At 42.0% G+C, this 24972-nt stretch overlaps 1 protein-coding gene across 9 annotated transcripts in view; it reads right to left on the bottom strand.

Annotated features, from left to right (window-relative positions):
- The window catches only part of SGCD (sarcoglycan delta), a 306126-nt gene that overhangs the window by 69653 nt on the left and 211501 nt on the right, over positions 1-24972 (bottom strand). For all 9 annotated transcript variants that reach the window (XM_084215999.1, XM_084216005.1, XM_084216006.1 and 6 more), the window contains one exon: positions 3429-3530. In XM_084215999.1, coding sequence (XP_084072125.1) covers positions 3429-3530 — 102 coding nt within the window. The remainder of the gene's footprint in view (positions 1-3428; positions 3531-24972) is intronic.

Genomic DNA, 24972 nt, shown 5'->3' with positions numbered 1-24972 from the left:
CAGCTACATTTTGAGAGTGACAGTGCAGCTGAGCTACAGATGGGTTTATAGATGACCCTTCCAATTTTTAATAATCTTCATAATTTATTTGCAAGTAAAGAAATGTGAGAATTCCTAATGCAGCTCCTTGACTAAGTACAAATCACTTTTATTTACACAGGCAATACTTCATGGTCCAGCTATCTTCTTAATTAAAGGCAGCAAGATGCTCATGTTCCATGCAAGGCAAAAACACTGCTCAGTGTGCAATATGTTCAGCTGGGAGTTCAGGATGCTCTGAACACTCTGGGAAAAGGGAACACATCCATCTCCTTTCTTTAAAAGAAGGCTACAAGGGTGCAAACACTGCCACCATCCACTCATTAACCTCCAGATAAACTTTAGGCTTATAAAATGGCAAGGTGACATTTTTTTTGAAAGCTCTGATGCTTGAAAACAGGTTCCTAATCCATACTACAAATCCAGTACTACTGAGCCAGGACTAGGATGGAGAACAGCAGGAACAGAGATCCTCTTCTCTGTATAAAACCAGAAGGGATTTGGGGGGTCACTCCTGAGTGGGTGAGGGAAAAAGAAAGCAAATCTTGGGGGTGTCAGATGCAGAGAGAAACTGGCTGGCAGCAGGTTTAAGGTCAGTTCATGTCAGTGATTTCTCTGCCTGGGGCCAAACCACATCCATCCAATCCTTCTGCTAAAATCTGGAATTTCAATTGGAAGGAGAAGCACATCTCAGTGCAGCTCCTCTGTCTGTTAAGGTGATGGAGGGAGCAGAACCCAACAGGGCTCTTTAAGGCACAAACTACAGAAGCTCAGAGGTGCCCACCCTGCAGTCTCTAGGGATGACACTGGAGGGCTTTTCCTCCTCTCTAACCCTTGATCTTCCCTTCCAGCCAAATCAATTTGAAAAAGAAATCCACTTTTAAGTGGTAATCCAAAACTATCATTAAAACAGAAGGCAGAGCTCCTAGGAAAGCAGCTCTGTGTGTAATTTTAATTACCAACTTCCTGGGATTCAAGAGATGCAGCAGAGAAGAAGAGGCACCAGTGACAAATTCAGGCTTTCAAGAATAATCACAATTCCCATTTTGGAGATGCTTTGGCAGGGGTTTCCCAGCTCTGTGTGCAGCTCTGCAGCACATGGGGGAGCAGCACCACAGAGACACAAGAGTGGGAAAACCCAGGGAACAGAGCTCATTGGATTTTTCCCTGCCCTTTCCGGACAGCAGCAATGCTCCTTCACCCACTACACAGAACAATACTGAAGTCAAATTTGTTGAATTTATTTTAAAAAATAAATTAATTCTTCTATAAATAACCAGCATCTAAAAGTCTTTGGAGTTTATATGAAACCATTATTTATTACTGTACACAACTCTTAGGTTGTTTAATTAAGCATATGAAAAATTGTAGATGTCAGATTATTTCTGGGATGCTCTTTACTATGTTACTTGTCATATTTGTTTCTGTTACTCTTCACATATTTAAAGCTGCATTATGCACTTCTGAAAACCCAGGAAGTTCACTCTAGAATTAGTATGGATGTTCATCTGTTACTGAGCTCTGAGTTTGGCACTTCATTTTAACAATATTCATCAGGTTCAGGAACTGCTACCACGCTTCCCTCCAAGACAACACTGGATCATACTACTGTTCTTTAAAAAGATTGAGTGTTGATTATTTAACAATATTTTCAAATATTCTGTAACTATAAACCTTTGATTGACTGAACCCTTGCATTTGCTTTCAAGAGGCCAAATTCACACACAGCACAGGAAAGCAGAAGTTGTCTGAATGCACTAAGACCTCGGCTGCTGCCCCCAGCCCAAAAATAATTCCAGGGTTACCACAAGCAACCTAAAATCCAGCACAGGCTATTCCAGTTTATTCCAAAAGTCAGAGGAACAAGGTGCATGGTCTGTGTAACTATGTGGTTAACACAGTTTGCAGGACTCATCTACTGAGGGCAGCAGGGCTGCTCCAGCTCCCCAGCCTGCAGATCAGAGCTTCTGGCTGGCAGCTACACCTTCCTCCAGCTAAGAGCAAAAATAATCCTGCATGGGGGAGAAAGCAAGGAACACACACAGGCCTTACCTTGCACCTCTTGTTCCTGGCATTCAGTAATCTGTCAATGGTGTGTGGAAATTACTTGCACAGCCCCAGAAAAGGGACACCTTTTGTACCCCCTGATGTATTAAAATGTAGATCAATATGATAATATGAAAACAGTAAACTCCCCAGCAGCAAGAAGTAGTTTTCACTTCTCTTAGCAATCAAATGTTATTTCCATCAATGTAACTAGAGAAAAAGAAATGTAGGTAGTGATTTGTCAGCCTATTTATCAAACCAACTGCTGCACCTGGTTCCCACATATTTTATATTAAAAGGTGAATGACAGGTTTTACAGGTTATGTTTTAATTCAGGGCTGAAAGCATTTATAGATATGAAGGTTTTCTTATTAAGTTTTCTTCCTGAATGATTATGCTTGTTCAAATGAATTCCCAGCCATCTTACAGAGGTTACAACCTTCAATAATTAAATGGGGTATGGTATTGGCTGTTTTGTTCCTTATGCTCCAAGTTCCAATTTCTACAAGAGCACTGAAATGCTAAGATAAAAGGATGTTAAGTTTATTTAATTAGCTATCTGCCATTATTATCAAAAGGGAAGGCTGGTATCTGACTCAAATTAACACTTTAGATCAGGAAACAAGACAGATGATATCTTCTGACACAGATCCTGGAAACTCTGTAATTGTTTCAGTTATTTTAAAGCTGCTCAGGACATACAGGATTGCATTAGAAAGACCAAAGTCACCAACAGCCAATGAAGTGCTGCTATGAAAATGTTATTTCAATCCCATTTGGATTCTTTCTCATTTCCAGTAGTTAACATTCTTGCCACTTTCGTCAAGCAGTCACTCTTAGCAGCATTGAATTTTAACTACATGTATTTTCAAACCAACATGAAACAGGATGGAGGACATAATATTCATTGTGCTAATGAAGAACAGATCAGGCTCTTGTGCCAAGGCACCACCTCTCTGCTACCCAGGTAAGCTGTAACTGGTTAAAAGTGAGCTGGATTTCAGAGCTGCCAGCCATCCCTCTGCCTCAGCAAGAACAGCTCCTCCAGCTGAGGGTTGTTTAGGATTTACCTCAAAAGAAAGCAAAGACAGTGTGAAACTGCAGAGGTCCTGGAAGAGTTTTAACTGTGGCTTACACAAACCAGAGCCATGGTTATCAGCTCTGGAGCTGCTCAGAGGATGCAGTGTCTGGATGAAGCCCTCAAAGCCTCACTCCCCAAACTGCACCTCTATGGAGAGGCCAATGGCCAAAGCAATTTATCCAGCAGCCACGTCACCCTGCCACTTCATGGTTCCTTTCTGTAAGGGCTACAGAAACAAAATTATTCCTTTCCCAGAACTTACTGGTCTTGATCGGATTTCTTTGGCGTAGAGAGGTTTCAAGAATTCTGAATCTCCTTCAAGCTTCAGACCCTTTTCTGTGATCCTCAGGTTCCCCATTCCATCCTGAAAGACAGGCAAAAAGAAAGAACCCTATTAGTTACAATTACTAAATTCACCAGGCTGCCAATAGCTGATTTTTCCCATTGAAGATAACATGTATAGCACTGGGAGGCACTAGAGAATGCAATTACTTGTGTTATCCTTGTAGCTCAGTTTCTGTGGAAAAAAAATTTTCTATTCAGAACTATCTGCAATGCCCCCCAGTAAAGCATTTACACAGATGAAAGATGTTCCTTAAAGCTAAGTCATTCCCTTCTCACAGAGAGGCAGTGATGCTCTGTGTTAACAGGAACTATTTGCTGAAATATTCACTGCCTGCCTTTATAATATAATAATATACCTGCTCATTCATAGCAAATCCCTGTAAAGAATGTGGGATTAATATCTGTACAGATACACTCACACAGAGGAGAACTGTACCAAAATATATTTCACCTCTGACACATGAAAGTTCTAACTTTTATGAAGATGAGGGATTTAGCTTCACTTAGCCTATAATTGCTTAGAAAGGGTGTGTGAGTAGGGAATTGCACAGGTACATCTATAATCAAAACCACATCAAATGTAAGGTATTATTTCCAAGATTCAGGGTGATTGTCAAAGTTTGCAAGGACTGAGGTAAACTGTTTTGTTCTGAGAAAAAGATGATTTAAGAATATCTTTTAGCAAAAAACGGAGTGAAATCACTATGGAAGTTAAACTTTAAACTAGCATTTCCATGCCTAACTTAGAGCTGTTTGGGGGTTTTATAGGAAAGGGGAATGCACTTGGATAGAAGGCATAAAAAGATCAAGAGGAGACCAAGAAACTCCAGGAAAACCACGTGTATTTGGATATACATCTAGCATGCTTTCCAATCCAGATGCCAAAATGAAAACCCCACCTGTCTATTTCCTCTTCCTCCCACTGTGAGAGCACCTCAGCCCCAGATGAGGAATCAGTGTCTCTCCAGGAGAGTGGAGATCTAACCCAGACAGATTTCCATGAACTGCTGCCAAAGGCCTGAATGTGGAGGGATGAAAATCAGAGGCATCACACGGCTCAGTAGCAGCACTGGTCACCTGCCAGAGGTTCTCCCGTTCCAAGAAGAGCCATTCCCAGGTAGTTCCCTGCCAAGTTAAGACTGTTCTTGCCAGATCCTGGTGTCTCATGAACAAAGGTGATGCTGGTTGATAAAGTGACCGCTGTCATCTCATTTTCAACTCGAGGCTGTGAGCGAATTTGAGAGACAGATGCTGGAAATGCTACTGAGATGGGTCATAAAATGCCACTCCCCACACTTGTTGGCCCTAGGTGTAAAATATTGCCCTATGAATTCTGGGTTGGTGGTGGCACAGAAGGGGTTCATTTATCTCAAGCAGAAGTATGGAGGAAAATGAGTGAAATATGATTATTCACCAAAAAGCCCAGATTAAATTTTGATAGCAGTGTGCTCTGCGATTTGAGCGAGCAGGAATTATTACAGCTATCTACAGACCCTCACACGCTTTGGGCTGCTAAAAAATCTCTACAGTTTTTTTTTCCCCCCAAAATAGATTATCTCAGTAAGGTTACAAGCCCTGAGGGCTTTCACACAGCAGTGTCTTCTCTGGTTTTAATAAGGAAAGCTGCAGGTCAGGCAAGCTGCTCTGTGCCCCAGCCAGCTGCAAGAAGCACCAGCTCCGAGGACATGCAGTGCTGACCCCTCCAGGGCTGGCTCCTCAGCTGAATGGGGCAGCACTTTTCCAGAACATGGATCTGGGGATAAAAAGACACTTTTAAAGCCACCACTGAAGCTGTGGCAAACCAGCAATTTTGGGGACTCACAACCCTGTTCTGTTGTAATGACACAGATCCAGAATCCCACTCCGCTCTTCTCTTGAGTGTTTTTCGTCCTCTCCTTTGCCCTCTGTCTCCCAGGTGTGGTCCAAAGGATTTTTACATATAAAAAAACGTATATAAGGGGAGTTTAGCTGGCAGCCAGCAGGTCCTACACACCCCAAAAGAGGTGATCAGGCCTATGGGACAATGCACTACAACCAAAATATCAAGGACACATTTGATTAATCAAAGTTGGTGAATCCTCTTACAGACCCACTGGATTGGAGAGAAAAGAGGCATTTCCCAGTGCTTTTTTCTCAACCTTTGATCCTCCTCAACCTCCACTCCACATTCACCTCTCCCTCCTCCTGCATGGGCCAGAAGCAATAAAAGCTGTGCCCACCACAAATCCTCTCCTCACTTCCAGGTGTTTGGGAGTGGATCAGTGCTCAGCACTGACTTACCACGATTAACTCCCCACTGCTCATGTTCCTCATGATTAAAGCTGACAGTTTTTTGTGGTGACAGTCTGGCTCAGCAGGTGAAAAAACAAGCAAAGGTTGTGCCCTGAGTTTAACAAATATCTTGGCCTCTTATCACACAATCACTATAAAATTATATTCCTCTCTTATTTCCCATTAAAAAAAAAATAAGAAGCTCACAGGATTACGTAGAGGTCCCAAAATACAGATACATTAGAGAGAAATCACTGCTGGAAAGACTACTTCACATGTTGTTTTGGATAAAGTATCTTCATCCTCCCTAAATTATATAGTTTAATAACAAATAAATGTCATATTCTGCTACGGAGAATAGATATGAAAGTTCCTATGAAATTTCATGGACTGTGACCTATAAAATGTGGCAAAAAACTGCCTAGAGTGACAAAGACCACGATGTTTTATTAAACACTGTGTCTGTGACTGGTATATATCCTTATCTGCCACTCTTCTGCTTGTGAATAAGGAGAAGTATTGATTATTTCATACTCTGCCATCTGAAAATCATTGTTTCTCTCCTTTTGACTAACAGACTCCCCAGCAGAGTGAATGACTTTATAGCACAGGCACAAGGCTAGCTTGTGAGAACTCCCAGGAGGCAAGCTCCAAACAGGAGGCACAGAGCTCCTCCTTCACCACCTGCAGTGAATTTTTCTGCTTTTTGGGAGGGCATGGCACAAACTTTCACATCAATTACATCATTTATGTCCTCTGTCTTTTTATGCAGTGCCTTGTACTGGACGGACATAAAAATTTATGTGCTATTGCTGACTGCTCTGGGCTGAAAGGGGATAGCAATCCTGAATAACATAAATGTCATTTTGGTGATGCTGAATTGAGAAAGGAATTTCGGATTTTAGTAGCTTGAGAAGGATCTCATTTTTACAGCCAATTATGAATGATGGTATTACTGTTAGGGGAAGAGCTCAGCATCGATGGTGTCTCATCACCAAAGCTCCTCTCTGCCTTTTGGTTGGCAATGTGGCCACACAAGTGGCTAAAGCCCAGCCTGTGTTTGTTTTACTTTCTAACAATTTGGGTTATTTTAATTTTACTTTTTTTTTAAATTGCAAGGCTAGTAGCAGGAAGATCCAGCTAACAGAAAAAGAAAAAACAGCCACCCTAACCAGAGACATGTAACTGCTGTGATAAAGGCTTAAAACTGAGAGTAGGTTTAGATGAGATATTAGGAAGAAATTCTTGCCTGAGGGAGCGTTGAGGGTCTGTCACAGGGTACCCAGAGAAGCTGAGAGAAGCTGAGGCTGCCCCATCCCTGGAAGAGTTCCAGGCCAGGCTGAGTTGGGCTTGGAGCCACCTGGGGCAGTGGAAGCTGTCCCTGCCCATGGTAGGGTGTGGAACATGATGGTCTTTAAGGTCCCTGCCAACCCAAACTTTAGCTCTACAATAAATACCTGACATTGGTTCTGGCTGCACTGATCTAGGCTGATTACACACAGGGGCAGGGGGAATTTTCAGGGCTGTTTCATTCATGGGCAGCTTTATGAGACCAGGCTGGGCTCACACTGCAGCTTGACCTCCTCAAGGACCAAGGTGACAGTGACACACATTCACTGTGTCTCTTGGGCCAGGATGCTTTGCCCTTTACAAACACAAAATGCAGCCTTGAACTCTTCTGTGCTTCTCTCTGTTCTCCTGGCATGGCTGAACAAATTTCCTGTTTATTGAGGTCTTTCTAAGAATTTTAAGGACACTGGTGACAGATTACTCCAGCTCTGCTGGCCACCACCAGCTCCAGTGGTTGTTTCCCACTGGTTTTCCCTGCACCTCCATCCCTTTCCAGTTTTCAGGAGGAGAATGGCTGGCAAGGTTTGTCTCTGCACAGCAGGTAAGCATTTAATTTTTTTGCTAGGAATAAACTGAAGTTATGTTCAGCAATGTCCTGTGGGAGAGAATTATCTTTGGAGACTGCTTGTGTCAGATGGCTGAAACACCTGATTATCGTTGCTTGTATTATTGATTGCTGTGCTCTGCATTGCTTCCAGATATGTGCAAGTTATTACACAGCTCAATACATCCAAAGTTAGGAAAAAAACCCTCAGCAAAGGCAAGTGACCTCGTTTTTTTTCCCCTCCTGGGAAGATATCTGTGCTGTCCTTTTCTCTCTGACTTGATATTAAATGTTTCCACATTCCAGGTACACAACACATCATTGCCAGTTCTTCACAGCCTCAAACTTGCTCTAACTGCATCTGCCCTCCCTCCTTCTCCTCATTTTCTTCAGCTAATTCATCATCTTAATAAGGATCCCAGTATTCAGCTGTGGATCAGCAGCAATATTTTCCTATGGAAGCCACCTACCAGCAGCACCAGTCCTATAAAATTAGATCTGGTTATACAGCTCGGTCCAGAGCAACACAGGTAAGGATATAATGTGTGAAAACTTCTTCCTCTGGCATAAGACCTTGCTCTGAGACCTCATGTACAGACTCAAGCTTGTGTGGACAGCAGAGAAAACCAAGGTATTATACAGCATACACAACCATATCCCTGTGTGCAGATCCAGGATTATGCTGTGAATTGCACTGTGAGGTCTCATGTCCATCACTGCCATCACCTCCCTCCTCCTCTGCTTCCTGAGCTCAGATGTCCCTGTCTGATGCCTTGCTGGTAGCATTTGCCTCTAAAGGTGATAGGCACAGGGCAGGAAAACTCTGCTGAGACTTCAGGGGGTGAAGGAAGGTGACCTTGAGCACCTTGGATCACTGTGGGACAGAGTTTATCCCTCTCCAGGGAAGCAGGGAGACACTGGGGAAGCACAGCTAAAATCCTGCAGCTAAAACAGCATTACAGAAGTAGCAAGAGCAGCAATCAGTAACTCACTGCTCCCTGCAGAAGGCTCCATCCAGAACCTCCTGACAGCCTGTGGGGTGACAGCTCTAAATAATCTCTGGTGCTGCAGCCATCAGTCACAGGAGACATGGATCTGAATGAACCCAGCTGTGGGAGTCACCCACTGGAAAAAGACCTCTGCAAGCTGAAGTTGAAGTGGTGTGAGCTGTGCAGGCACTGTGTTTAGCTCCTTCCATGGGTATGAAGTTGTTTGTGACAGCTGCAGGAAATCCAGATGGTTTTTGAGCTCGTGAAGGAACTTTGTGCAAGTGGAGGAATTGCCTGCACACGATGATGGTCAGTGTAGGACTCAGCCCAAACAAAGCCCTTGCGAAGCTTAGAGCCCTTCCTTTGCCCTGGTAACTCCTGGTTTTGTGAGCTCCTCTGCCTGACTGCAGAAACAGAGGCAGAAAACAAGAAGAGGATACAACAAGAAGAGCACAAGAACCGAGAGGACACAGCCACAGCAATGAGATCTGATCAGAACATCTTGGCTTCACTCCCATCAGGCTCACATGGTTAGGGAGGGCATTAGGGATGATTTCAAGGTGCACATCTCCACAGCACCCTGCTCCTCTGTCTGCTCCTTCCACACTGTCCAGGTGCCCCCCAGAGCCAACACCATTCATGACAAAAGATACTCAGAGAGCCCCATGAAGCTCACGTGGAAGGGAAAATTAACAAATAAATAAATTTGATACATTTGCTTTAGTGGAAGGTAAGGAGAAAAGTCTTAATGAACAGGAAGAACAGGCTCAAATGTGGTTTTCCAATTACTGTTTCAAGTAAGTTACAACCAACCAAAGCAACTAAATCTCACCCCTTGAAACAATTCCGAACTAGTGTTGGAACAATTTCTAAACAAATCCTTCAGCCAGAGCTTGAAGAAAGCTCAGCTCTGGATTTACTGCATAGTGCTGGAATTACTCTAGGCAGGAGGTGTTTCTTTCCAAAGCAAAGTGAGTTTATTCAAAATATAGTCAGGTGTGGCATCACAAAAGCAGGATTCCAGTGAATTAAGCCACCCCACCTGAGAGTACATTTTGCAGGGAAAAAGATTAGCAGACCTTCTGGAGAAATGATTATGAATCCCAGCATTGTTACTACAACTCAACCATCATATGCAGAATTTCCCTCTAGGGTTATAATTTCCCTTTCCACTGGTACAGCAGGGAAAAGCTGGAAACTTGGCTTTTACCCCTCCAACTCCTTGTTACAGAGCACTTTGGCACTGCAGCTTTATAAAACGAGCCATGCTCTCTTGAGCACTTTTCTGCTTTTTTTCTCCAAGACAAACAGTAAGGTTTCACATCTTACCATCAACATACATTCCAAATGTGTCCCTGGAATTCTCCATCTTTTTTAGTCCAGCTCATTACCATAATTATGCTAACTAAAAGGGAAAAGTCCCATCCTGCACAAATTTGTGCTCACTCAGAAGTGGGGAAAAAAAAGATTTTTATACTCGTAGGAACAAGAAGTCTTCTAATGCAGTGATTTAATAATAAAATCAGAAACCCACTGATGCAGAGGGTGCAGAAAGAGTTCTTACAAATTATGGCCTAATGCTCCTTAACTATGATAATGTGTCAATCACCAAACAAAGAACAGAACAAACACTTCTTTTTTCAGAATATAAAGATCTTGGACACAAAGTCCTCTGTGGCGTTGCTGCTCCAAGTTACACCAAGGCTGATTGGATTAATCATCTTTATAGTGCTGAAGGAAGTTTTCTTTTTTTTCCCTTTTATCTTATTGGATCCCTTTTGTGCTCTGTCCTTACACTCTGAAGTAAGATTTTTCTGGCTAATACAGCATTTAGCAGTTGCCCCTACCAGCAATGAAGCTGCAGATCGAGCCCTGACAGGGTGAGGGGGAAAGCTGTGGTGTGCCTGAAGGTGAGCTCTCAGAAATGGGGCCAATTATTGGGTCATTTTTGTCTGATGGGAACGTGCCAGAACAGCTCAGGGGCATTAATCAGAGCATAGCATCAGGCCCATGCAAACGTGCTGTGGTTTCAGTCCCATCCAAACCTCACAGCACACCCAGGAGAGCCCAAAGCACAGGTGAGGAGACCCAGCAGGGCTGTGACCACCCTGCCAAGTCCCATTCCTGGGGCACCTGTGATGGTCCCATCCCAGCAGATGGGTTTACAGGCTGTGGGGACAATCAAGTCTCATACTTTCAATAAGAGATTGGAGATAAAGCACATTCAATTTATTTACACAGGTAGGTAAAGGAGATTTCCTTTAAAATCAAATTCTCTTTTTTAAGAGGAATCCATAGTCCCATGGTAAAGAAACTGCCCTCATGGCCAAAGAACCACCAATGAATTTTTATAGCTGATATTTGTCACAAAAATATATTATTTTGCTCTTTCACTATCAGAATATACAGAAAAATAATTTAAACTGTCTTCCAGACTTATCTACAGTGTGTCTATGACATTTTTTTTTTTAGCAAGAGAGGCTCTGGGGATGGTAAAGAAATAAGAGAACTGAAAGTGCTGTCCCAGAGAGGCTGAAATAAGGATATTGCTTCCATTGCTTTTTTGAACAATTGCCAGTAAATAATTATTCATAGAGGAAAATATATGAGTGTGTTTAGGGCCCCTCACCAGCAGGAACGGTGGGCAAAGAATGAGATCTGATCCGTGGAGTGCACATATTGATTTCAAACTGCTCCATCAATTTACACCCACCTGCTACCTGGCCCTGGAGCAGCAGCAGGAAATCACTGATGAAATAATGGTCTGAGTTGGAAGGGACCCTGAAGATCCTCTCATTTCAACCCCCCCAGACCAGGTTCCCCTCAAAAGGGAAACTGAGGCACAAAGTCAGGTGTCCACCAACAATCACATGAGAAAACTGCCAATGGAAACACAGCCATGCTTTGTCTCTCACACCCTGTTGTGTGACAGTGCTAGAGCAGAGAAACCATAAACATCCTGCTGATGAGAAACAACAGGTTCATTTTGGCAACTTTCAAATGGCAGTAACTCCAGCTCCTCTCTCACCTCCCTGCAGTGTGCATCCCTCTGCCTCCTTGCCAGAAGATGCATTATGCTTAATGCCCCTTGTCTTCTTCACAGCTTTCTAATGCACATTCAGAAGTGTTTACTAGACTAAAATCAATGATGATTGAACAGCAAGGGAACTAGGAACCTGCTGGCCATCAACCCAAATCCAGAGGTCTCCTGCAAGACAGCAATTTCTGATGCGATACCCAAAATTATCATCATGGTAGATTATACATTTGCAAAGCAACAGTGAGATAACTTCCCCACTGTTTACTTTCTGAGGAAAAGAAAGACAATAAAGGGTTTTTTTATTTTTCTTTTTTTTTTTTTTTTAATCCAGAAGTCATGAGTGGGATGCTTTTAATTTCAAATTATTTATTGAGTGGGTGCTTACTGAGTCATAGGGGACTTTTACCAGATGCCAAGAGATTCTGCTGGAATTCAGGAGTACAATATTATGTGTATGAAAGTCAGGTGGTTACCTGAAATAGCCAAAAATCACATGCAAAAATATACAGCTGGCATCAGCAAGTGGCAACAGAGCAAGAGACAGCAGCTTTTTAAAATACTTTTTTTAAACAGAGGGTTTTAAAGCCCTAGGGAAGCGATTGCTCTCACTGTGCTTTGGCCTTTAGAGAGCACAGCTCTGTGTGTCCCTTCATTGCAGAAATATGTCTTCTTTGGGGACATTAGCATTTCCTCCTTTTTCTGCTCCTTTTTGAAACATGACACCAGCAGAACCAAATGCAGTGACTCACAACCTGCATCATTATTAATTTACCCACTGCGTGCAACCTCACCTCAGCTTTAAAAACCTTTCCCAGCAGCACCAAGATTATTTAAATCACAAAAGCTTTCAAAATAAATGGCAAGTGTCTCAGATCTGGATTTCCTTTTTCACAAAGAACCTTTGAGCATTCCTGCAGCCCAAATGCTGCTCCTGGGCACAGTCTAGCAGCAACACCCTCGTGAGTCAGGAGTGATGCTCCCTCCCCTCCAGCCTGGCAGAATGAGCAAGGGTGGGCAGAGCACGTGATGCCAGCAATTTCAACACGCTGTGTGCCCCACTGGGTGTCTGCAAGCTTTGGCAGAAGCCCCTGGTTGTGCTCCCTGGGACCTCTGCAAGGAAAATAAACAAACCAGCCCAGGAGGAGGATGCAGCCCTTGCAGCCCAGTCCCACAGGGCAGCCCCAGTGCTTGGCCTGCTTGCAGGCAGGGAGAGGGGAGACAGCATCAGGCTAAGTTTAAGAATGTTAAATTAACATTAAAATAATCAGCTTGGTGAAATGTTTTTGGTCAGCCAGTGCTGCTGGCTGGGAGGTCAGAGCCATGCTCCTCCACACAGCTCTCTGCAGGCAGAGTGGGGCTGGCTCACAGGCAGGAAGGGGCAACTCAGCTCTCCATCAGTTCCAGCCAGGGCTCTAAGGGTAACCTACACTCTTCTTACAGCTTTTTGGCTGTTTTGGCAGCCTGTGCTTGTTGCTGCCTGAATAAGACATTCCTTTCCAAGAAAAGGGACCTCTGGGGAATAAGGACACATTCATCAACAACCCTGCGCTCGGTTAGGGACCAAAACTGCCGGAGAAGGAACTTTTATCCATTAAAAGAGCAAAAAAGCACAGAGGCTAAGGCTTGTATTTCCCTTTGGCCGTCCTTTGGTGAGCACCCAGACCTTGCCTTCAGTCTGCCTGAAGCCTGGAGATTTCAGTGCCTCTCTGCACATCTGCAGCTCTGCCCAGGACACAGCTGTGACAGCGGGGTTATAGCTCTGCACCTCTGTCCCCTCCTCCCCTTTCCTGGATCCCCCTAAATCCTCAACAACATTTTTCTCTCTTGTTTTTGCTCTCCTCGCTGACCTAACTTGACAATGTTAGTGAATTTAATCTCAAAACACTCAGGGATAGAGGGCAAAAAATATTTTTCCCAGGCTGCCAATAAAGAATGGAGTTTCCAGGAGCTTAAATGGCTCAATGGGACATTTTGGTGACCAGAGGAAATTTAGAACCCTATGATAAATTTGGGATATTAATGTAAGAATAAAGTTGAACTGCTGGAAGCAATATCTTATTGACAAAAGTGCTAGAAAGCTGCAAAGGTAATAAACAAGGAATTGAGATGGATTACTGGGGATATGCTTTTGAATGTATTACTCAATGCCAGCTGTTGGATACCTTGTGAAGTCCTTACATGCTTGGGTAAAATACTGCACCTATAAATATCTTTCCTGAATGGGACTATTAATTAGAATAACTGTGCTAAATGTGGTCAGTGAGTTGTTATCAAGGCAGAAGTACTAGTGCAAATGTTAATTATTCTAATTGGTTGTTTCCAGTCTGTCTTTGTCGACACTGTTAAAAATGTACAGTTCATGGCTATGGCTACATATCACTGTTCTCTTCTCACTCAAGATTTATGAAAAAAATCTGATTTCTTCCTTTCTTTCTTTATTGGTGGGGTCTTAAAGACATAAGCAAGCAATAGGCAACCAGTGCAATACACTGCATATTCTAGGAAATATTCAAAAAATATCTAAAAATGGGGAATACATATCTAACATGGGGAATGGGACCAGCTCACCAGAATGCCTTCCCCTATGGGATGCTTTCTGCTTCATCAAACAATTTCTAAATTATGAAATGACTGACAAAAATTTCTCACTTCAATTAGTGTTCTAAGTTGCTGTGGGCTGTAGGAGACATTCCTGAGAAAACCATGTTTATTCATCTAATGCTTAGAGATTATGTCATCATGTTTATTCCCAACATTTGTTACCAAATGCAAGCAGCATTTGGTAACAAATGTTGCTTGCATTTGGTAACAGGTCAAAATGACTTTGACAGAAGTGCTAGGATTTCTTAAAAATGAAAGACATTGCTTAAATACAGGGTATTTCTATTCAATGAAGAGGTTATTTAAGTATTTCCTCATGGTCAACAGCATCCTTTTCAAAATAAAATACTAAAAAAAAAGAAAAAAACCCACACTGCTCTTATAAATGGCAGTGGAAGCCTTTGTAACTTGAAAGACTTTTTTTTTAGACTAAGCTTGAAAAGACCTGTTTTGGAGCTGAAAATCCTCTGTATATAACTTAAGGATAGTTTGAGTTATTTTGGGCAGAATTTTAATTTTTGTGAAATGATGAAAGAACCAAAGGAGTATCTCAAAAGGCAGACTCTACCGAAGGAAAACAAACATGAAAACACTAATTACATAGACACAGGGAGTATTTCTACTACTCAAAAAAATAAACAGAAAGAAAATTGAGATTCAGCTGCAACTCATTAACTACGTGTACTTTCAAAGCTTGTTATGTGTCTAGGGCAAATATTTCATAGAAATATTGAAATTTACAGCGAGGCTATGCAAAGCCAAAAATATAATCTCTGACTCAAACCCTCCCTCATTCAGCATTTCTCTGATCTCAATATTTTTTTTTGTCTCAGCTCGTTCAACTCTTCCATATCCACTATGAAATTCTGCAGTGAATTTGTTAAAAGTCCTGCTAAAGTTGTTTTTTTTTTTTTTACTTTCATCCTCCTCTATCACAACCACAGGGGAAGAAAACCTTATGTAATTTAAGATAATAATAGCTTCACTTGTTAAAATATCAGACTGAGTATTTCTGGAAAAGCGTTGGAAAGTAACATCAGTAAATAGAGAAAATAGCAGGGTATAGAATTCTTATTAGTAATTAATTTGTCTCTTTCAAGACAGCTCCCTGAATGATGTGCAGGTAGCTGAAATGAAACACATTAATTGTGTTAATTTATAGCAGGATTTAATTCGGAGCCTTTGCCTTTTGAACAGGTTCAAGTCCCAAAGAGAACCCAAGGCCCCCTTAAATAAAACTTTGCCACCTCTGAACTGCTTTGGTGACTGTGACATGAAAGAGGACTCTGCTAAGAGATTTTTTTTTCCCACACCATAATTCATGGATCAAGAGGAACCGAGTCCAAACTTCTGGACTTTTGGATGGACCCTCCCAGCTGGAACTTGCCAGGGAAGCTCTGCAGAGGTGTGGAATGGAGAGATGGTTCTCAGGGACCACAGGCACACCCTCCCCATGGCCACACAGGGCTCTCAGGATGAATCTGGACACATCCCAAGGGCTTGGGCAGCTGGATGCTGCAGCCCAGGGCTCCTGCCAGTCCAAGGGGGCACACACCTGGACCTGCCCAGTGCCCCCCAAACACCCCCAGGGTGCAGCAGCTGCCGGAGGCACCACAAACTCCATCCGTGCCACACTCCCCTGAGCTGGGTAAGTGACCTCGTGGCTCCCCACATCAAATTGCACTGCACAACACCACAAATCTACCCACATGAATTTATCCTGTTTCATTTCCTGCAGGTCCCTTGCCATCCTTTCATTACCTGCTGGCCTTTCCCAGTGAAACCACATTTTACTTAAACCAGGTTATGAAGAGCAAATGAAGAAACCAGCCCAGCCTGTGGGTGCACCAGACTTCCAGAGGAATCTTGCAGCAGTTTCTCATTTACACTGGATGAACTGACCTCCTCTTTGCTATATCATCAAAAATAATTTCTTTGCCTGCATAGAGTCTGATTTTGAAAGTTTCTTTTTTCTGTTGGATCTTACGCTGGATTTCTAAAGAATTTCCTGTTTGTTGGAGTAAGGCAGTGATTCCTAAATCACTGAAAAATACAGTCTTGTTTAACTTAACTTTTGGACAACGCAAACAAATTACATATACGTTCACTTTGAAATTTTTCCTCTGGTTATTGAACTCGTACATTATTACTGTCTTGTTAAGCTCTCTATAAATCTTTCAGAAAGAGTCACTTAAATCTGAGCTCTCCATGTTTTGGGTCCTAGCAGCATTTGGGACTGCATTCAAATATTCGTGTTCCTCAAGTTCCAAGAAAAATCTTATCTGTCCCTATAATCACCCGAGGAATTTTGCATAAAGCAGCCTTTTATTTTCAGAACAAAGAGACAACATTTGGCACTCAGTTTCTCTTTCAACTGATAGATGCAGACCCTGGTTCAGTGGTTAGCTGCTGCCTGCATCCAAATCTGGAAGAAGCTGACAGGGAAAAGGGGAGCACAGGCATGGCACTGCTGAAATGATCTTTCTCCTCCCCATTGCACAAAATTTTGGTGAAAGCCAGTCTCCAGTTTAGTTCAGTTAGTTCTCTAATGAAACATGAATTCCACCTCATAGACTTCAAACTCCTGTTCATTGCCCACATCGTTTTAAAGACCCACAGTTAACAAAAGTTTGTGCCACGGTTAATAGGGGCAATATCTTTAATTGGTGTAGCCAGAAAACATCAACAGCTGTCCCTGCATCACCTACAGAGTGTCTTTCACTTGGAATGGGAGAAGAGACCAATGTCTATTAATTCAAATTAATTAATGGCCTTATGTATCCTGGTGTGGACATTCAGTAGATGCTTGTTCAGCAAAACAAGCGGGTGTGTGTTTCATTGTGGTTCATTCTGGGCTGATCCATTAACTGTTGTGTGTCTTCCCAAGAATGCACGTTCATTAACTCTACTTAATTGCTATTCAATTACCTTGAGTTATAATATGTCCCTAAACACCAGTGCAGACAGGCCCCCTGGAGATTTCATCTACTTCAGCCATTAATTAAGCCATATTGTTTATTGTTGGTAACTGATTACATCTAGTTTTGAAATAATAACTTCACAGCAATACTTAAACTGTTCCTTATTAGGATTGTTTCAAATCTCCTATATGGGGTAATTGGAGTGACAACATTTCTTCCTTGCAATAAAGCACACTTGGTTATTATTATTATTATTATTACTGCACTTGGCCAAAGATGTTCTGTGTCATCATTTCTTTTATACAACCTATTTATTAAGATGGAAAGAGGCAGTTTTTCTGGGAGTACATTTAAAACAAAACAAAACATATATAAAAGTAGCAGCAGATTTCTTTGTTTCTGAATCACAGAACCATAAGATCTGATAACCATGGAAAAATGCCATTGAGCCATGGAAAAATGAACTACCTGCTTCTGCTCACTGAAGTGACAGAAATCAGAAGGAAAACACAGCTCTTCCCTCCCCTGGGCCACATTGGAGGGAAGATGTGGAGAGCTGGGGCAGGAGATGATCCTGGATGCTGCAGTGAGCAAACAGAGACATCTCACTGGGCTCTGGGGCTGGAGAACTCCTGACTCCAGAGCTGGGGTGAGCCCCAGTCATGAAGGCCACGTTTAACCCCTGCCATCCTCTGCTTCCCAACGCTACTGATCTCAGGACTCCCTTTTGCCAGCACGTTTCCTTCCCTCTCCTCCTCTCTGGCGCAGGGATGACCCGCGGCACCTCGGTGCCGAGAGGCAGAGCCAAGCAGAGCAGTGTGTCCCACAGCAGGGCTGTGCTGAGCTGCAGGACACAGGGCTGGCACTGCTAAAGCAGCCAAAAAGCAGCAGCAGCTCACAGTGAATCTAACACAACGCTCCCACCACCACCAGTTCTTGCCAATCTCTAATATCAGAATAAAAGAGGAAAGTTTCCAGCTGTACAAAGCCAATGAACACCCTCTGTGCCCCCCCTGAGAGCCCCTGGAGAAGCTGGGATAAGGGACACCAGTCTCCTGAAAATATTTCCAGTGTCTCTGATCCCCTAACACACAAAGGAAACCCCAGACCCCTCTGCCAGAGCCCCAGAGCCATGCAGCATCCTCCCTCCCGAGGCAGGAGACTCCCAGCGCAGCTCCCCAGGAACAAATCTCCATTCTGGTCCCCCCAGGGGACAGTGGGCATTGTCCCAGCGCCCACAAGCAACAAGCATGGAGATGAACCTGCAAAGCATCAGGAGCTACAGCCAAATCTACACATTTTTTTCAGGTGCCTTTAGCTAAAACTCAAGCAACTTGTTAATAATCTCTTTCTCAAGATGATTTTTATGAATCTGAACAGAACCACATGCCATGATCTGTTCAAAGCTTCAACATATTTCACTACATGGACCAAGAACCCAGTTTGCATTCCTCCAGACATCTCTCCAGGACTGTCCTGCCCACATGTCCCAGTTAAAGGGGCTCTGTTAACACCTCACAGTACAGCTGCATCATTTATTCATAAACATTAAAAAAAAAACCCACAACAAACTGCATTTTCAAAGTCACGCATGCTGTGATTCATTTATCCCAAATTAAAAGCTTCGTCTTCATCTCTCTTTCCTAAATTTAACTTTCAGCATTTTAATTGTTTCTTCCTTCATTGTTAGATCAGTATCAATCATCATCTTCAGTTACCAGAACTTGCATGTTCCTGAAAATTATGTTAAATTTAGATGCTAATGAAAACTGTTTATGCTGGTTAACCACAGAAATGAAACCTCTATTGCAATCCATAAAAACTGTTAGTCATAACAAGAAACCTTAATTTCTACCTCAATCTCCTTTCTACCATCTGCTCTCCTAGAAGACCAATTCCAGAAAACATGGACTAAACAAACAAACAAACAATCAAAAAGGTAATTGTTAACTTGTCTTCACAACACAACAGACATTAAAAGAATTAAAACAGTCCCATTAAGCATTACACTGAAAATTATGATATAAAGCAAAGTAATCCATGAATGCCAGAATGTTCTAATATTCCTCCTCTCCAGACATTTTCCCAGCCAACCAACCAACCAACCAACCAACCATACGTTCTATTTAGAAATAAATAATTGATCCATAACCCTCACTGAACACTCTCCATCCTCTTGGAAGGAATAAGATAAAAGATTTCCAGCCATTAAAAGAAACATTCCAGATACAACCTACCACAGCAATAGGTGATAATTATTCCTTCATCTAAAGCACTACACAGTTAATTATATGTAATTATTTAAGATATTTATGTTTCAGATAATATTTGTGCTGTCCAGTCCCTCAGAACTGACTGTGGGGATCACTGACACTGCTCCCACATCTGCTGTTCCCAGATGTTTGTCTCGTGGGTCACCATGTGTCGTTGTACAATTACTGACACCATCATGTTCTGGGAAATGCTGCATCAATCAGCATCAACTCCCCTGGGTAAGGGCAGGGAGAGAGCTAAAGGCAGCCAGTTTTGGGATCAAGGACTGGATTTAAAATGCACCCAAATGGTCTCATTCTCTAACTATAAACTGTCATTTGCACTGCTTATCTAAATCCAAAATCTAAATAGAATGGGAGGTTGGAGAAGGTTAAAATTGTAACAAGCCTCTAGTACAATGTTTTAATTATTTTCTGCGCTACCACAGCCGTGTGATCTTAGAGAATCATCTTTCCTTTTTATTGGGTTTAGCTGAGATACAATCTGATAAGGTAATGCGCTGTATTTTAAATCTTAACAGCTGAAAATCTGTATTTCTATTTTTCCTAATGTGCCCCAAAAGGACACTCAGTGCATCTACAGTATGAACAAAATTGTTCAATTTGTGCCTTGCATATCAGTCAGGGCCCAAAGAAGACCAAGGAAAATGAGACAAACCCAGCCATGCTTCATCCCTGCTACACCAAGTCCCACGAAGGAAGGTAATGAGCTCATTCCAGCAATAATGGGATAGTGTGGCTTGTGCCATCTGGAATGCAGAAGGAACGTCTCATTCCCTCCCTGCTTTCCCTTTCTGAGTCCTGAACTCCCTGTTCTCCCCCCACCACATGCAGGAATACAGGGAGACAGTTTTTCTCCCTGGTGTAAATCCCCTGACACACAGAGACAAAACCATGGATTTGCATGTTTTAGAAAAACGTTTAAAAATATTTTAAACATTTAAATAGCAATACATCATTCTCTTTATAATCTGGACAATTTAGTCAGGAGCTACTGCCTACCTCTTGACTGAGCTAATTCTCCACTTCAGTTATCTTATGCACCTTCTTTAATGAATACACGTTCCTTTGATTAAATTAACATTTTTGTCTACCTAATTAGCCTGAAAAACCTGTGCTGAACCAATCTAAAAGTGACTTCATTACTGCTCATTGCTGCATGTTTGCTACCCATCACTGTCACCTCAACAGGTGAAGGATTAGAACATTAACTCTGGCTTATTTGGTTTTCCACAGCCAATCCACGCCTTCGATCGACCCTCCAGGACAGTGACAGATGTTTTAATTATGTGGCTTCATTCATTAATGCTCATTTTCCTGGCCAGCCAGGTTCGTGGTTCTGAGGGACAGTTGAAAAAGAAAATAATTAAAGTAACCAGCTTAATTACCTTCTTACATTTTATCCTTCGGCTTGTACTGCTCACAAGTAATGACAAATTGAAAATAAAAATAAAATCCAGTTTATCCAGGCCAATGGGCTGGTGAGGATGCTCACCAGAAGATGCATCACTGCTTGTCTGGGAACATAAGCACAATGGCTTAACAGGCACTTACTGTACATTGGTTAATGAAATCATACCAGAGCTAATGAATATATATAATTGGGTAGGCAGCTGCCACTAAAAACAGAAAAATGTTAGTGAAACCATCTTGCTAATTTGCTAATTCAGTTTGCAGAGACAATTAGAGAAGGCCCTTGAAAAACTCGATAGACCCTGCTAATACTGTGACTATATTGATTATTTGCATGATGATATCATGTTGGTTTTTTCCTGACTGGTTTCTCATACAGACAACCCCCCTCTGCCTCTAAAATGCTAAATAAATAAATAAATAAAATAATTTTCAAGATAAATTAAATACATTTTAAATACACTGTATTAAAGCCCATCTAAAACAGTGACTGACACAATTCAATCTGCTGGGGTTGCACTCACCACTCATCACTTTCAGTTTTATCTAATGCAGAGGTAAAAATGTGTATAAAATAAATTTTTTACTGAACAAATCAAATCTTTGGTGATAATTATTGCAATCTGCACTGCAAATCTGGTATAAGGCCTTGGAAAACCTGTGCCAGTGAATCCATTATAGAACAATATTTATCACAAATTCTCCAGCTGTTTCACCTTTTTGCTTTGCTCTTTCACTATCAGAACTTGCATCACTAAATGTCATGCTTCAATGAAAATATCTCTTCCTTCATCCTCTTCTAGAAACCCTTCAAAACATTAAAAAACTTCCATGTTGTTTTATGTGTGGCACTATATGAAATCCAACATCTGCATGGGGTGAGAAAGCGCCTCTGAGAATTTTTTTGAAAGATTCATTAGGTTTTCTCAGCATCACCTCAGACTACTTTTTCTCCCCAGTTCCCAGTAGTGAATAAATATGAAAAAAAAACCAGAGGCAGAAAGTTCAGAGCATCTTTTTTCAAGACCACCAGATATCACCCACCTACAGCAGCCAAGTTACAAAAACTCTGGAGATGGAAAAGCATGATACCGTGGTCTTTCCTCACATCATTTATCCTCCTGCCTAATAAAGAACCTAAACTAAAATTCAAGACTTCTGCAGTAAATTTTAGCAGTCTACAACTTTTTTCTAATAATGATTTTTTTAGAAAGCTCTGGATAAATAATAAATATTGAGACATGCATTTTATCCCAGGCATGGCTTTTTCTTATCTTTTCAAAGACATTTTTTTTCCACAAAATATCCTGTGGAGACCATTTGGAGTTTGTTTTCATTTTCAGGCTCTGCTGAGCTAAGCATTTGATTCAGAGAAAATAACAGGTTTGAAAAGAAGGCTTTGGGAAACTTAAAACATCACAGATGCTTATTTGCAGACATCTGATTTAAGTGAACTGAAAACCCCAGTCTAAATCCTGAAAACCATAAATGTCAGCCAGCTAGAACAGAATAATAACCACTTATTGATATGGATGCACCTAGCAGATAACAGAGTTCTGGGATCATAATATTCATATAACTGGGCTCAGTTTGCTGCTTCCGAGCTCTGGAATTACAATTGGCAATTCCAACCTTCATTTCTCAGGGCTGTGCAGATGGTTCATGGTGAAGGGACCTGCTCACCACCAGCTGGCAGATTTCATCCAATATCAGGTGTGAACTACTTAGCCTGGGATTAATATCCAAGGAAGCCCATCAGGGGCATTCCCAGGGCTGTATAAATGGCCAGCTGCAGGCACCTTGGGGATTTGCAGAAGAACCCACTGAGTGCAAGATGACAACTCTAAATCTCTTAATCTTTGAAATCACAGAATCTGCGAGATCAAAACAAAGTCACCAGCAAAACCACTGTGAAATGTCAGAGCAGCCTGGATTGGGGTTTGGCTTTTCTGTGGGTCTATAATGAGGTGAGACTAAACACTAAAACAGCACTGAAGTTTGCAAAAATCTCCTGAAAATCTGAAAAATTTAAGACCATTTGAAACAAACCCCTTGGCACCATAAACCAATTTAAAGACACAGAGACAAAACTGGATTTTAATGACAACTGTGAAATTTCAGGAGCAGGTCAGGCTTTTTCATACTTTTCTCTTTACCTGTATAAGGAATAAGACACAAACAGCCCAAATCACTTGGATGGCATTTTGCTCTTAAGTTTGGGAAGAACATTTTGTTCCCTGTGCTCTTGTCCTTTCAAACTCCCATTACACCTTCACAAAACGTGAGTCACCAAAGCATGAGGTGCACCATTCCAGGGAGGTGCTCAGATTAACTCCAGAGCCAAGGAAAATAACAGCAGCTACCAAAGAGCAATTCATCCTGCCCAAGTCAGATTCCTCCTATGGGATGTGCTCACTGAACTCTATCTCTGGATACCTGAAACTTGGCAAAGGAATTTTCACATCAGATGTGCAATATTCTTGATTCCTTAAGCCAATGGCCTATCCCAGTGGTGGTAACACCACTTCATTCTCTTTTTGTGCCTCTAATTACTTTTCATTATATCTTCCAACTTGTCTGAGACATATTTTGAGAAATGTTGGCAGTTTGATTCCCCTGTGATTTCTTAAAATCGTGGCTAAAAGCCCAATGTGACATTAATATATTTTAATTAAATTCATTACTCCATTAATTCAAAGTGATCTGAGAGAGTCTAGAACATTTCTGCAGATCTCAGTGGAAATGTGGCTGAACATCTTTGAGGTGTGTGAGCTGACAGACATGGAGTTAGCCAGGTGAGGCTGACAGGACACACAGCTTCTGTTATGGGATGCATTTTTTGGTGGCAATACCCCAGAACTCCTGTACAATGCGCCACATTTATTTTGCTGGGCAACAAAATGTTCTCCAAACTTGATGAAAGTTTATGGCAGCCTCACTTGAATTTTATGCACATCTCTCAAGGAAATATGAATGCTTCATGTCTTAAAATAATCATTAAGTCCAAACTTGGTTTATTGAACACTCCCTGACCACTGAGGTGGTGTGGGCTGGGCAAGAGCACCAGTGAGTGACCACTGCCCCAGAGGGGAGCCCCAGGGGGCTGAGCCCTCTGAGGAACCTGAACCTTCACAAGGTCATGGAAATGTTAAACCTGGGAAAAGCTGAGAGTCACCAGAAAGAGAAAAATCAATTCTGTATAAAAAGCAGCTCATTCAAGTTAGTTGTGAACCAGAAGAATTTAATTACATCACTACGTATTAAGATAGGGGTGGTCCATCCTGTTGATTTTGGCAAGTTAGGCCACTGGGAGTTATTGAAGGAGACAACAGCAGGGGAAAAAGGAAGGATAGAAACATGAAAAGAAAGAGAAAAGGAGACAAGGAGCTGATAATGACACATTCTGTGAGTGGTCAGGAAAGCAAGAGAAGATAAATCACTCTATGGTCAGAGAAGTCAAGAGAAGAGATCAATAACATATATACCATGGGGCATAAGTCAAGAAGAAAAGCAATTTATAATGAAGGGAAGCATCACTAAAAACTTGAGTCAAGACTTACTGGGTGCTGTAAACTCTTGGACCTGCTCTGGCACCCAGCACACCCCATTTCTGGGGGTGTCACCCCACCTAACACAAAACTTGATGCTATAAGCTCAGAGCTGATAAGCAACCACAGCTAAAGGCAGCAGGGCACTGCCCCACCTGCACAGCTCAGGTGCTGGCTTCCTGTATCAAGGCATGCCATCAGCAGTGCAGTGCTACAAAAGCTCTTCAGGATCATTTTGGCTGCTCTGTGACATTGATATTCATTTTTTTGCCTCGCATTATAGCCTCACTTCTGCAGTCAGAGTAGTAAAAGTAATATCCCGTTGCCACAGGGCAAAAACTTTCATTCCACACTTATGTAGTGTATGTTTCCACAGCAAAGAAAGTTAGTGAAAAATGGGCTTGTTAAAGGGACTCCACTTAAAGTTAATGTTCCAAACTTTTTTTTAATATGATGTGTAAAAGTGAAGTTTCACATCCAGAATTTATTAAGTAAGAGGAGCTCGGCCTCA

The sequence above is a fragment of the Fringilla coelebs genome, assembly GCF_963513975.1.
Source record: "Fringilla coelebs genome assembly, chromosome: 15".
Taxonomy (NCBI): Eukaryota; Metazoa; Chordata; class Aves; order Passeriformes; family Fringillidae; genus Fringilla; species Fringilla coelebs.
This window is presented reverse-complemented; position numbering and strand designations above follow the sequence as displayed.